The sequence below is a fragment of the Platichthys flesus genome, chromosome 1 (assembly GCF_949316205.1).
Source record: "Platichthys flesus chromosome 1, fPlaFle2.1, whole genome shotgun sequence".
Taxonomy (NCBI): domain Eukaryota; kingdom Metazoa; phylum Chordata; class Actinopteri; order Pleuronectiformes; family Pleuronectidae; genus Platichthys; species Platichthys flesus.
In genome coordinates, this window is record NC_084945.1 from 18,856,803 (window position 1) to 18,872,287 (window position 15,485).

General features: G+C 42.3%; 1 protein-coding gene across 1 annotated transcript in view; it reads right to left on the reverse strand.

The window, feature by feature from the left end:
- Nucleotides 1-15,485, reverse strand: part of nfatc3a (nuclear factor of activated T cells 3a) — a 61,488-nt gene that overhangs the window by 31,824 nt on the left and 14,179 nt on the right. The window contains exons 2-3 of the mRNA XM_062387937.1: nucleotides 11,164-12,346; nucleotides 7,561-7,723 (exon numbers count right to left, since the gene is read on the reverse strand). Coding sequence (XP_062243921.1) covers nucleotides 7,561-7,723; nucleotides 11,164-12,346 — 1,346 coding nt within the window. The remainder of the gene's footprint in view (nucleotides 1-7,560; nucleotides 7,724-11,163; nucleotides 12,347-15,485) is intronic.

The following is a 15,485-nucleotide window of genomic DNA, read 5'->3' on the forward strand; positions in this document are numbered from 1 at the left end:
AGGGGGCCCATTTGCACCTTCAGTTCAGAAATGGGTAAAGCACCACCTTCAACCAGCAGGACGTAAACAAGGGCACATGGACAGTGCCTCAGTCCTGGCGGAGGAGACTTCTCCTCAGTGAAATGCACACGACACACACCCTTGACTGGTCTCACATTCCTGAGTCACCCCTCCGCCAAACCCTAAATCTATGCCTGTGTGTGAAATACCACAGGAGGGTGGTCTCTGCACTTTCAACTCCTCACCCTTCTGCCCGTCCACAATGCACTGAGCCCAGCTGGTCAGTCAGCAAGTAACTGAGGCCTGATAGAGATCAGTTCTTATATTAAACCACAATGACATTAAAAACCTGCCACATGTCCGGGAGGCCCGTGCCCGCTGAAGCCTGTCGCTACCTTATGGCCGCCGATGCTGTTTCTGCCCGTGGATCAGGTTTAGGATGAATTCTCTCCCCTAAAATTAAACCTCTGGATACGGTTACATAGTCAGCTCCCACTAAAAAAAGTCCCTACTTATTTTTGGCCTTCATCTGTTCCACTGATCCAGTAATAAAGTGAGCAAGTGGAGGGGAAAACATCTCCCATCACTACGTGCACATGAACAGGCACACAGGCATAAACACACCAACGCTTTTTAACTTTCGTTTAAATAAAAAAAAAAAAAAAAAGGTAGTGGTAGGAACTCATCTGAGCACCGACTGTTTTGATGATGAAATATTTACAAGGACAAGGTTGAAAGGCGAAGATCCCCATCTCCCTCCAGTAAAACATTGTCTCTTTTCACATCCTGTGTTTCAACGTCTACCTGCACTCCTACCATCATAGTCAGTTTATCTCTTGTTCCATCCTGTCCTCTGCTTTTTTCTCCTCTTTTCCTCATCTTTCCTTTCCAGCACTCATGACGTTCCTTCCTGCTTTCAACTATTCCAACCTCTTTTCCCTTTTGTCAGTCTCCCTTCTTCGTCCCTGTCCTTGCCTCTCTCCTACCTCAGCCCCAACCCTCTGCCGTAACTCGACACTTTCTCACAGCCAGCGCCTGACTCTGCCAAGTTGTTTCTCTGTGTTGCTCCACTGTTGCCATGGTGAGACCCGCTGTGTATGCAAGCGTGTGTGTATGTGTGTGTGTGAGTGTGTGCGTGTGTGTGTGTGTTTGTGTTTGAGAGCGTGTAGCTACCTACACTCATGTCGGTGTAAACGAAATCTCTGAAGCTTTTGTTGAAGAGTGTGTGCTACCTAGAATGTGTGGATTTATGCACACAACATTGGGCTAAAGTGTGAGCTTAGATAGGTTTGTGGTGTGTGTGTGTGTGCGTGTGTGTGTGAGTGAGAGAGGAGAGAGTAGAGAGAGAGAGAGAGAGAGTGTGTTCAACAGATGTAAAAATGGGAGCAATGGTGGTCAAGGTCATGAGTGGGTCCATTTTATCTGGCAGTGGTTTCCCATCTGTGGCACTGTGGCACCACAACCTGGGATCTATGGACACACACACACACACACACACGCACGCACGCACACACGCATCCAGGCACACACAAATATACATACACACACGCAAACACAACCACACACACACACACACAGGCCTGATGTTTGCCCAGCACACTAGGGAGGGCAGAGAGAGCCAGGGGGCCGGTTGACTGTTTGTTTAAACAAGGTCAATACACGCACACAAACACATACACACAGGAGCGTTTGCTGTATACTGCATGAGGGCTGTATATGGCCTTGCTAGACTGGTCCAAGCTCAATTCCTCTTATTCCCCCATCCCATCCTCCCCCACATCTCTCTCTCTCTCTCTCTCTCGCTCTTACTCACCCACACAGACATATACACACAAACACACACGTGTGTCTCTCTCTCGACTCTCTCTCTCGACTCTCTCTCCCCCTCTCAGTGACCGTTTTTTCTAACTGTGCACTAAGCCTGATTACAACAAATGAGAACCAAGCTTCCGACATGTTTACATCAAATACAGCCCTGGGGCAAAGCAACACCAACTCCAGCCAGTTCACACAGTGCAGTCCACATGGCCCTGCATTGTGTTTTGTATCTCCCTGCATTATGGCAGCTAGTCTACTGTGAGATCCTGCAGAAAAGAGTGTGAGAGAGAAAGAGAGAACTGTCAAGGCATGGAAAAAGCCTGACTGTAAAGCTAGAGGAAAATTATAAGAAGAAAAAAGGCAGATGAGAGAAAGAGATGGACAGATAAGGGAAGGGGTTAAAGAAAATGTGAAAGTGAATGACAGAGACAGAGACGGGCAGAAATTAGGTCATGCATTTAAGCACTGGGATCAAAATCATTTAATGCATCCAAGCTGGTGGAAATATTAGGACGTCTTGGACAGCTTCTGTCGTATTCTCTTTCAAACCCTTGTCACCAGACACCATAGCTTCATTTAGATTTATTAGCAGGGGCAGCAGGTTTGAAGATGGTCATAATATTTGTTTCTAACTCTTTTCAGCTTTGTGTTGTAATAAATCTCACTCCTATGCCATGCTTTTATGGTCTCAATTTTGTTTGTGCACCGAGTGTGATTGTTTCTTCACTGTATCTAATAATCTTTTTTTTCTTGTTGTGTCTGCCTGCCTCTATCCGTAGCCCAGCAGGTAATACCAGAGGGGCTCCTTATATTTGTGTGGGTGCAGCAGTACTCAATTAAGCTGGTTAAATACGCACAAGGATACCTCAGCCAGCCAGAGAGGCTTTGGACTTAAAAGTCTCCTAGCAACAGGTGTACCAATTATGGTCTGCAGCTAGCCCCAGAGGAATGGCTAAAACATCCAGTGCGCCAGGCACAAACGGAGCCATCCTGCAATGTACAATTGTAAGGGAAGTAATATTAAAAAAAAAGCAACTGGAGCTGGCACATTCTTTAAATAAGCATGGACATTTTCTGGCATCAATGATAAATCATAAATAAATTCTGTTAACCATCACACAGGTTCAAATATTTATTTGGCAACGACTGCAATGCGCAGGGAAGAATACTTTTTGTTCAACCTTTACTGTGAGTGTCCCATTTTAAATGTCCCATAAACACTGTTGACTGATGAACTTCTTATACAGCTACACCGTGGCTAGTTAACAGTCATTAGCCCCAGTGTGTGTCTGTGTCGTTGGACAGAAATACACAGCATTCCTCTCAGAACTCACAGCTATGAATCATGTCTGTCAAAACAACTCAATGTAAACACTGTCACACTTTGTGTCCTTTGTTTGTCTGGCTACCGTACGTACAGACAAAAAAAGAGCCGACTGTTATGACCATTGCCAGGCACAGCCATACGACACCCTGCCTCTCTTTAGATCACTGATCAACAACTGGTCAGCACCCTCCTCTCTTTCTTAACAGTGTTAGCTGGGGTCAAACTCCCAACACATTGCATTCTCATGTTTTATCCCGAGCGATTGAGATGTATTTGTGTTGCCAGCACGCAAGTTACTGTAACATTAAATTCAAAGGCATGTCTACAGCTGGAAATGCACTCTAGTGCTTTGCCTGCAAGGTCATACAATGATACAGACAAAATAGCAAAGAACACACACGGTGTGATAAGAAGATCCTCAAACTAAATCTAAATAATTCAGACTTTACAATAGCTTCTTCAAGTGCACAGGCCCAGGGACATGTGACAGGTATAATGCCGATAGCTTCATATACTGTATGTCTGTGTCTACACTTCTTTACAACTCCTGCATCGAGAGTCTGGGGAACCAAAACCACAGGTTCTCAACTGAGCCATTACATTTTACACAGACATGCTGAACAAATTAACACAAATCTGCTCTCTGAGGAAGCTTTATACTACAACATCCTCAACATCCTGTGGATGAGATTCACTGGGTGAGAAATGCCGTGAAAATGTTCTTTCTTTTTTTTGATCTAGAGGAAATCCACATACACACAATATTAATATTAGAAATGCAAAAAACTGTGACAAGGAAAAACTCTCAATGTTAGACTTGAGCACTTACAGTAAAATCTGTTAAGTTTTTGATGCGGAGAAACCAACAATTTAATTTCTATTTTATACTGTAACTGTAGGTTTTAATATATACATATTTTTCTTACTCACACATAGCCAAGACAAAAACCTACTTTATAGTAGCCTCATAGTTTCCACACAACCTGTTGAGTGAAACACCTGTTAGGGCTCCCACCTACAGATGACTCAGAGGATTTCAGGCCTAGGATAGAGACATGTAAGGTTTTGGGTACATTTTATGTGACTTATGAGGTTACCTTCAAAGGAGTTGTTTAAGCTTGTTTGAGCTTCTATATAAAGTACGTAAAGTAAGTTAATATTTTGAAATTTCTAAATTATTGTAAGAGGACATAACTGCATAACCTTGTTATTGACTGCACAGCCATGACTGTGTTAAAAGCCAGTGTGCATTATTGCACAATAAAGGGTAAAATAGGGGGCTCCTTGCTGCTGAGGGCTTCACCTGTTCCAATGTGTCATAGTATTGCACCAAAATACAAATGTCTATACCAAGAAAACCTAGTTTTCCTCGCAGATTTCAAACAAGCCAACAAAATCAAACGTCTCTACAGACAAGAAAATGTCCTGGCCTCGTCTGACAAAATGACTGTCAATGAACTCTAACACATGTGAGCATGTAAAAGTTCCCAGACCCTAAGGTCCTTCCTTTAGGCATTTCTTGTTTTTTTTTCTGTTGACACAGCAGCGCAGTGGTGCACTGATCTGGGCCAAAGCATGACCACAAAAGGAAGTCATCACAATGTCCAGATGGCAGCTATGGCGTCATCAAGTGACATCACAGCACCCAATTTAAAACCCAAGGAGATTACAAAGTCCTGCTGAGTCTAATTGACATAAAGCTACCATCAGTAGAGTGAACAGAATAGAAACTTCGTAATGTTGCCGACAAACTATCAGCAAACTATCAAAACATTCAATCTGCTAATACTCTGTGGCAGAGAGGCAGGAATCACAAAGCAAGACACCCTTGACACTATTCCCCCATGGAGTAGCTTGCTTCACACCTACAGAGCACCTGGGAAACATAATGCGTTCATGCTTGTTGACGGTTTCAAGTTGTCTGACCCCCTTCTGTCCAATCTATACTGGGTCAAAAACAGTGATCAACTTTTTGAGATTCACTCCTGCTTTTATTATAATTTAATTAAACTTATATCTGACCTTATATCCAGCATTAAATTAGTTGTATGCTACAAAATAAACACAAATTACATCACAAGGTAAGGAAATCACCTTACAATATCATGCTTTTTGCACAGTGCAATAAAAAGAAGATAGCAGAAGAAGACCAACAACAGAGGAGAAGGTATTTAGTAAACAAAGACTGACTGTAAGACCTGCTGGACAAGCACCGATACTATCTATCCTCAGCTGTTCGTTTTATGTTGACGTTCAGTATTTGCAAGAGTGCACATAGAAAGAAGCAAAGACGGTGAAAGTATATCTTCAAATAAATATATTTTTCTATTGTTACAACATTAAAAAGTATACACTTTACCAACTGGCACTAACATTTAAAAAGAGTAGCAGCATGTTTAATAGCTGAATAAACACAATATATGTTTGATACTGTATATAATCAAACACATAATAAAAAGATTCCTTGTCAAAGTCCCTTGCTCCTCCCTCCCTTCCTCATTAAACTCATTCACCCCCACATTCTCTCTCTCTCTATCTCCCTCTCTCTCTGAGCACAAAGCTCTGCAAACCACTGATCACAAAGAGCAAACGTTGTGTGTGCTCTTCTCTAACTCTGCCCAGGACATCTGATTGCTGTTGGTCAATTTAATCCAAAAAGTATTTTCCATCTCTAATACATTTGACTTTTATTTCAGCACTGGGGGTTTCAGCATACTGGAGAATGTCTAGAGAAGAAATACTGTTGCCTTTCACTTTTTTTTGCAAACAATGCATTCAAGAGATATATGGTTTAGCTCCAAATTATCCTTAAAACATTGAAACATTAAAAAATATATTTGGAGTAAACAGAGCAGAGTCTGCTATCTTTGAGAATACAGAAGAACTGATTGTCTGGGCTAAGCATGTAGGTCCTGTGAACCAGATTCTAGCTGGGTCTTAATCACTGTTGAAATTGCCTTGTTTGACCTCAGATAATAGATCAGTACGAGCTAGCTACTGCAAGGAAACTGCTATAACAAAACAACCCCCTCTGGGGATGAGGAATAAGGGCAAGCATGGCAAAGGCTGGGTTGAAAAAAGAAATGACAGCTAAATTATGCATCGACACATATGGCAAGATAGCAACTTGGTCTAACTGAGGTTGAAATGGTTAATGATTGGCCTGGAGGGAGTGTATGACTGAATGCATTAGGGTGAAGGCTGTTTCTAAAACAAATGGCAGTGATTTAGGCTCTGTTTAAATTGTTTTATCATGTGTATATTGTGCAACAATGAGCTGCTACTGAGTTTACCTAAGGACAAACCTACTTCCAATCTGAAGTCCAAAGCTATAACTATACATGTTGCATGCACCAAAATTAAAAAAGAACAATAATTACGATAATTAAGCTGTGCTTTGAATGTTTTTAACACATTTTACCACATTATGCGTCAGTGTCTAGTTGTGTGCACAAGCTAGTCTGCAAGATGCACTGAGAATAGTAGACAAGAGCTGGTGATCCCATTGGCCAGGGAATGAGCAGCTGGCCGAACTATCAGTCTGAACTCAGCCATTGTCAGGTGCCACAACACTGGTCATGGCCCAGCTCTGAAGCGCTGCTTTAATCATACACACAAAGGTAGCTTTTCACAGGCTTCTTGAAATATTTATTGGTCTATATTACTATATTGCGCCCTCTCTATCTCTCTCTCATTCTCTCAGAGGGAGAAAACCAGCATTGGCTCCATGTAGGCTCACCTGGTCTCTACCAGGTGCTATCGAATGACAGGGCAGCTGACTGGGCTGAAGCAACAGCTCTACTAACTGCCTGCTCGTCTTCCTGCTTCAACAGTTTGACTGACAGTCTTGCTGTGGGAGAGGATCCATGTGACAGTCTACACATGCAAATGCGTAACATGAAACCTAAAATCAAATGTTCTTCTCCAACAACCAGCTTATGTTGGAGCTATAAACATTAACAAAGGCTATTTAGTCACGTTTTTAACAATCAGATACCGACGTTTGTAATTCAGTGGTGATGGGTGCTCACATGTACAAACTGAAAATAAAAAAATGTCTGTCACATGCAGAGGGCAATTCCTGCCAACTGGAAAACAAGAAGTCACTGCTAAATTCAGTAAATAAGTTTGGTTCAGCTTAATTCTCTTCCTTTCATGTTTCCTTTCATCACCAAAGGCTGCTACGGTTGGCGTCTAGGCCGTTTGGTTGACGCATAGGGAGCTGGATGATAAGTGGCCAGTGCCAGCATCGAGTTAACACAGACAGTAAATCAGTCCTGACCTAAAAGGGATATTTAATCCTCAGTGTGGTAGAAACACCAGTACTCACATTTTGTTTAATGGAGCGAAAAAAAGAAGACAGCTGTGTTACAGTAAGTACAGCACCCCATGAGGGAAATGTCCAAATATGTTACCTTGACGACAGGGTGGCCACCAGACGCTGCTTTGACGGCTCCTCGGCTGCCCTCGGTCTCATAGTGAGCTCTGTGGTGGGCTTTGGGTTGTACCTCGATCTTCAGGTCATATTGGCCAAACTGGCTTGGCAATGGCCAATCTAAGGGAGGCAGGGAGGAGGTCCTGGGGAGAGAATACCAAAAGCATGAAGACACACACACACACACACACACACACATTACAACTTCAGTATGAAACTATTTTGTTAAATATTGTTTGTTTATTATGTTTGTGATTATATTAGCTAAGTGTATAAATGCGAACAGTCCCTCTTGAAGCATCAAACTTAGTTGGACAGCATGGAAAAGTATCAGTTATGTAAAAATATATTTTTGTCTTAACCATAAGAATTTCCCGCTGAAACACTTGCTTGCGTAAACCCACCTTAATATTTCAAATTTTTCAAATTATTCAGTAAAGTGTCCAACTTGCAACACCAAGCTCGGAAACCTGTCTCTCTGCTTCAGGTCTGATGACAGTAACCTCCCTTCAGGCTTTCTGGCTGTCTGGAAGTTGAAAAGGTGGTATTCCCCCCTTCATGGTGTGAGACAGTATAATAGGTGTAAAATGGGGGTATACTTAGCCTCACAAGACAATGAATCACTGGAATGCCCAAATACATTAATCATGTTCTTAAACATAGCATGTGTAAAAGGTCAACAGAAGACTTGGAGGTTGAATCATATTTGAAGAGGGACTTTTCTTTGTGAGTCTCTGGGTCAGTGAAGATTCATGTACCACAGTAAGTTCTGTCTGAGAGTGTGTGTGTGTGTGTGTGTGTGTGTGTGTGTGTGTGTTTATTTTATGTGCAGTGCACAACTTGGGCTGGCATTGAGTGTTTTTCCTCGCTGCATAATTTTTTCTCTGTATAGACTACAATCATATTTGAACAGCTGCACTCAAAACACTCAATGGTCTTCTTCACAGAGAGACTGGGTTTCTCCATCTCGACAAATCAGATAAGTTTACGCCAACAACATCTTCCCATATTAATCCATTTATTAACTAATATCAAAGTTCATGATCTTTCACCATAGTGAAATATACCTCACTAGGTCTATAACCCAAGTCTTTTGGGTCTCTGTAAATAGTTTTATTACAACCATTCCCCCCTAAATGAAAGGTTAAAAAGTGCCATTACCCTAACCCTAACCCTTTTTTTTAGCAGAGTAGAATACACAATCAGGGAAAACTGAATCAGGGAATTGACTCAATGCTGTCTGATGGGCTGAGAGTCAGACACTCTATGGTGCACACCGATCTCTGCCTTGGCGTTAACCACTGTATGGTCTTTGTGCTCCATGTCACATGATGGCATAAGCTTTTATTTGGCTCTACTCAAAGACAGTTCAGACTGCTAGCATGCAAACTATTCTAAGTCTAACATCCGTGACGGATCTTTTTCAGAACAAATATTTTTGTATGGGAAAGTTAGTAAATTTTAGCCAGCGTGGCTGTCTCCCCAAATTCTTCCCCTTCCAAATACCTGTCAAGTGCTGGCTTCGTGCAGATAATTCTGAATAGACTTAACTTAAGTGCCACGTTTCCAGTAGAGCCATTGAACTTCACAAGCTATCCTACAGCCTCTCACAAAATCAACAGTAATTCGATTTTTATTATTTAAGTTTTTCTATTTAAGTTTTTCGCAGCTCATTGAGGCCTTTTGGTTAGAGTTCCTACAACATATGACGTGAAAATGTAAAGTAAATCTTCATTAGGTTGTACCTTAATACTAACTAGTCAGGTCACATGTGATAAAGGCATGTATAACACAAGCAGATGACTGCTGTACTTTATGCTAATCAACGTGCAGAGCAAGTACCATGATACATTTATATGGTTCCATTGCAATATCAAAATACTCTAATTTCAGCCCTTTTCAGTTTGATTTTCAAAAATGGTTTTCACCTGACAGGGGCTTTTTCTGGGCATAACACTCTGACACGCTGTAATAGATGCATCCTAACCCTCATGTTTTCCTCCCAGCATCCATGACATAACCACCCAGGAAGTGTGGGTTTGCATGGCTGCTATGGTAACAGGAGTAGAGGAGGACAGAGGAAATATGAGCTTTGTGACGGAGCAGAGCAGGAGCGGCAGCCTATGTACTGACATAGCATAACCTTTCTCAAATGTCTAAGCCATAGTGTAGGGGCCTAAAGTCCAATCCGATCCCCATACTGGCTTTTGGCAACCAACTGAAATTAGTGCCATGAATATCTCATTATAGAAAGCTCAGGGGGTAAAACATGAGCAGACTCTTGTCACCCCACCATTTTTTAATCCCACCCACTCTAACCCTATCCCACCCACTCCACCTGTCCATCTGTTCAAAACACCACTCACACATATATGCATGTGCATAGGCAACTCAACAACCTTCTATCTCAAGAAACAGACAGGAGCTTACACCACCTAATTGTGTGCCATGATAAAGAAAACATTTAATTTAGTTCTAATTTAATGGCATGTTGAGCAACAGTACAATACATCTAGTAGTGATAGCTCTAAGGAAATACTTGTCGGTCAACATTAGAGTAAACGGCATTAAAAAAATATGTATTCTGTTAGACATTATTCTGTCAGAGGCTCACAGTGGAAATGTTACTTACAAGGGCAAAGATGTAGAGATCAAACGGTGACTCATCAAAGTTGACCCTGTCATTGTCTGCAAAATGTTAGGTCTATCTTAGCCAGCGTTTGTGTTATGTCTATGGGTCTCTGTGTGTGTATGTGTGTGTGCATGTGTTCACCCCTAAGTTACCATATGTGCCCATCGCTGGTTTACAGAAATTTGGGCCAGTGAACGCAAAACAGGGCCATGTCTTCATCTGCTGCACACACTGGAGAACAGAAAGCAGACTGCTCTCCTAAAAAAACCCTCCATGATGAGTTTCCATTTGCGCCCATTACTCTTTAATGTGGATATTGTGCCTGTGTGTTGGAGGGAATCGGTGTGGGTGTTGATCTGCGTGATTCCCTTCACATTCTACTAAATGAATTATACTCTGTCGGTCAGATTTATACTGCTGATACAAGGCTCAAAGTTCACTATTACTGAACATTGATCTACAGAGATCCATCAACAAGCCTATTATAATCTACGGTGCTATTTGATACCAATTTACTGCCTTACAATGTTTACACTTGACTTCTAGATCAAATAGGATTTTCAATCTTTATGACAGCTCACAACACTCAATAAAAAAACATTCACCACGGAGGTCTAGTGTTTAGCCTTGACCCACTTATTGTTTCCAAGTTTGACATGTGGTGTCTTGCCAAGCATTATTACAAGTATTAATAATTCACAAACAACTGATAAACAGGTCGTAATTGCCTTCACCTTCTGTCCCCTTCGGTTTTGGGCTCTAAGTTAAAAGCACCTTCAAGTTTTAGGATCAGAGATTTATTACTAAATAATACTGCAGTTGCAACTGTAAAAAGTGAACAGAACAAATGGATAGCAACCGGATTATAAAACGGCATCTGTGAGATTAAGCTAAATTTGGACAAATTATAATTTCTTTCCTGCATATTCTTCTCAACATCAGCTAATTTACCTGAATATAGGTGTGTGACCAGGCTTGGGTTTATTCCATGAGAAGTGGGAGGGCACTGAGAGGAATTGTTCCCCAGGCCCGTCTTTCTTCAGGCTGTGCAAGGCCTCGTCTGAGGGAGAGTCTAGATTAGGCGACATATTTCCTTGGTCATCTAGCCCCAGCTCCCCTTTCCCAGACTGCATAGTTGTTCTATCCTGTGAGGTCTTCCTTGTCTTAGATGGGATGTCTGCCTCTGATGGGCAGCACTGGAAGGGCGACATGCCCAGAGAAGGACTGCCAACCCAGGTGTCTTCTGTTACGCTGCCCCTGGGTGAAGGTCCTGGCGTGGGTGTGGGTGAGTGATGTGGAGACAATGAGACTGGATAGCAGATGTCTGCACTAGAGTGACGCCTCTTCCCGCAGGGTGAGGTGGGACGGGAAGATGGCCTGGAAGGTGGCCGCGGGCTGAGCCAATTTTCATCAGTGACACTGGTGCGTGGCGAGTGGCAGGGTGACTGTCGCGGTGACAGGCTTATGGAGTGGGAGTGGTGCACAAAGGCAGGGTGCTGGTGCTGCCAATGGGGCTGCTCCTCCAGAACTCCACTGCCGGTTTGAGGGGAGGCACAGCCTGGGGAAGTAAGTGGGGAGCCCAGCGTAAACCGGGCAGCTGCTTCATTTAGCTCTGAGTCAACATCATCATAGACGTGTGAGAATGATTCACATGAGGAGGCATCAGAGAACCAGCTCCTAGACGAGAGACTGCTGCATGGGCTAGGACTGAGTGAAGAGTCCCGGTATGACTGGTCCAGCCGCAAATACAGGTGGTCTCTGGATAGAGGTCTGTCCCCGTGATAGTCCCCATCTGGGCCATTGGCCCTCAAATCCTCTCCATTGGGACCTATCTCCTGCTGGCAGCTAGGGGAGATGGAGGTGATTTGGATACTGGGACATTCAAAGGCCTTTGGTGCCTCCATAGGAGCAGAGGGCATAAGAGGGGAGGAGCCATATTTGGAGTCTTGTCCCTGGTAGCCTGGATGATCCAATCCGGATTTGTGTGACTGAAGGCGTGGGGAAGTGTTGATGACCTGGGAGTGAGACTGCATACCATGACGAGGCAGGCCAATAGACTGGTGGTTAGTGACCATGGCCTGGGGCTGGCCCACATTTAAGATGTAGAATGATGTGTTGTCATCAGGCTCGAGATCTAGGGGAAGAAAATTTATTGAATATTTAGACACAGCAATCTTGAGAATATTTTCAGATACATTACTTTTTTCCTTATGTTTCACTCTGAATAATTAATTCTGATCAACAACAATGGGGTATGATTAGGGTGGCAGTGATATTGTGGATTCACAGCATACCACCATGGTATCAAAATTACTGTTTGTCAAACCATGGATTTTCTTATTATGGTATTGAAAAAATATATGAACAGACATTGGGTTTCACCTGCACGACACAGGAAAAATGGCAGAGAGAAAGAAAAACTGAAATTAGCATGAAAACATTTTAATATCCTTAAAGTGAACATTGTCCTAGAAGACAGATACCAAGTCTAACAAAGGAGGCTTGGTATCCATCAATCCATACTGACCTAAGTATGAGTCCTGATTGGTAACCTCAGACTTTAAATGAGAAACAACTTCACCCCGTAAGGAAGCACACATAAATATACTTTATAAGACGGGAAGAATATTTTTGTCATAATTCACTTTTTAATATTGTTATTGTTTCTTCACTCCAGCACAATATAGCCAAAATGAAACAATGATTAGAGGCCAAAAGCTTTTTTAAAGTGTTGCGTTTGCTCATGCAGCTCAGAGAAGTGGTCTTGACTCTCCTACTGGCCAATTAACCCTTAAATGGGCAAGAGAAAAATATATAAAGGATAATTACTGAGGTTCACCTGATTATACAGCATTCCTTCTATAAGTAATGTACTCATCCTACTTCAGTTGAGCTTTCAACTGGTACTGCACTACAACAGGACTAAACCTGAGCCGCTGCAAAAATGATTTGGTCACAGACCCTGGTGTGGTTCTGCCCTGAGTTTACACTTACACCACTGAGCCCAGTTTCAGGAAATTAGAGTGTTGCTGGGTAGCAGGCAGTCATACAGGCATTGTTCCAAGAGGGATAACCAATGAACAGCACTACTCAGGAAACAAATTCACACAATGGTGCATGCTGTCGGCTGTCATCACAGCTAGCGCCGGCAGGCTATTTATACCAAAGGTCATCTGGCTCAGGCAGCATGTACACACACAAACACACACAACCACACACAAACAAACAGACAAAAGCTCATTGTCCGCACTGGCACTACTCTGTTAGAGGTTATTGATAAACTTCCACTGGATAAGCTCTGCTGCTCCCATTGGGAATACCCCACATGTACACACACACACCTCCTATGTTTTCAGATATGAAAATTCTATTTCACAAATCCAAATATATCTGCATCATGAATGTAGATTTAGGACTGGCACAGGCCACAATTCAGAACTCATAATTAACTTTTGTAAAGCAAAACACACACCCCACAGTGTCCAGTATAAACATTTCCCCCACTGGCCCACTTATATATAGCCATTATGATTTACTGGCAGCCAAAATATGAAAAACAAATTCCAACAATTTGATAGTTTGGTAATTACAGGGGCCCCATATTTCAACCTCAATCTCTTGTTATGCATGACAGCACCCTGTTCACTCTCATGCACAACAGTCTGAATGACTGACTGCCTGCTGAGAGCTGCATGCTCCTCGCGGGACCGCGAACATCTACAGATGATTCTAATACAAGGTAGGGTTGGTAAAAAATGTATGGATGTTTTAATGGCCCACGGACATGGTGAGATTTCTCCAGGTGCTGCCGATGGTGAGAGGGAGGGACAGAAAGACAAAAAGGTAGAGCGAGAGAGAGAGAGAGAGAGAGAGAGAGAGAGAGAGAGAGAGAGAGAGAGAGAGAGAGAGAGAGAGAAGTCAGTAGAAGAGCATTGCATGCAGCTCTACAATGACGCGACAACAGAAAATTAAAGCTGTTTTCAGTCATGACCTGCGGGTAAAATTGGGAGAATAGGCTACAAAGTTTGCCTTTCACACACTTTCAGAGCAGCAGGAGATTCTCTACACAGAAGCGCTCACAACAACAACAGATCCTACACATTTATCAAAGCAAGAGTTGGAGCAGCCGGATACAGCAGGAAGCGGCAGAAAGTAATGTATTAGTTCTGCTGCAAAACTGCAGGGCCTCTCACGCAGACATTTGCTTCACACATGCACAACCTCTCACGAAAATACAAAGTATATTTGGGGAGGTCAGTGCTCGTCTGAAAGCAGCTTAAGTAGCTTGTCTTCAAATATCAACACTACATCATCAAAGATTACAGTATAGTACATTGCAAGGATGCCACCATCACTATCATTCTTGTTTTTGTTGTTCTATCATTTTCATTCTCTAATGCAAACAAAGTCTTGAATAGTCAGGCTGTTCACAAATGATGGAAAACATCATTCAAAGAATGGGAACAATAAATCTAACGCACCCTCTCAGGAACTCTGATTAGGAAGTAACCAACAACACCATCATATGATGCCAGTCATAATCCTTCAGGTCCTGTTGCTTGTATAATCTGCAGATTGTGTTATTTGAATAAAGTTTAAACACACAACTAAACCTTATAATGCATTTCATCTCTAGTTAGGAGATTTTTTGCAAAAAATGCCTGATAAAAATCCCACAGCTGATGACATTATACAGTACTGCCTGTTTATAGTGCTGACCTGACATTGTAGCTGTGTTTTCTTACTGAAAACAAATCTCACAATGGATTAAAAAAACAGCTGAGTGCCACACAACAACTATGGTTACTGGTGGAAAGAACGATTGTATGTTCATGCTCAACCGCAGCTGGCAACATGACTAGCTAGCCACAAGAACTTTAGTGAAGTGTCTCATAATATGGCTAATGTAAGACTGCAATGACATGACATCCTCAATGACAGTTGCGTTTTTGTGCTCTAAACACTATAATAAGCAGATTAAAATAACCTTCCACATACCACATCAGGGATATATTGGGATTGACCAGTGTCTGGTCAGTCATGCCTACATAAGCGTTTACTGGCCCCAGGCCACGGGACCATGGAGGGAGTCTGACCCAGCCATAATCCACTGTAAATAATAAATAACGTAAAAAAACCTGCAAACATCATTTAACACCATCCATCCTGTAATGTGCAATCTTTGGCCTATTAAGTTATGAGAAAAACAACTTCCAATTGACTGTGAAAGGTGAAACAAAAAACAATTAAATTATGAATATCCTTAATAGAAT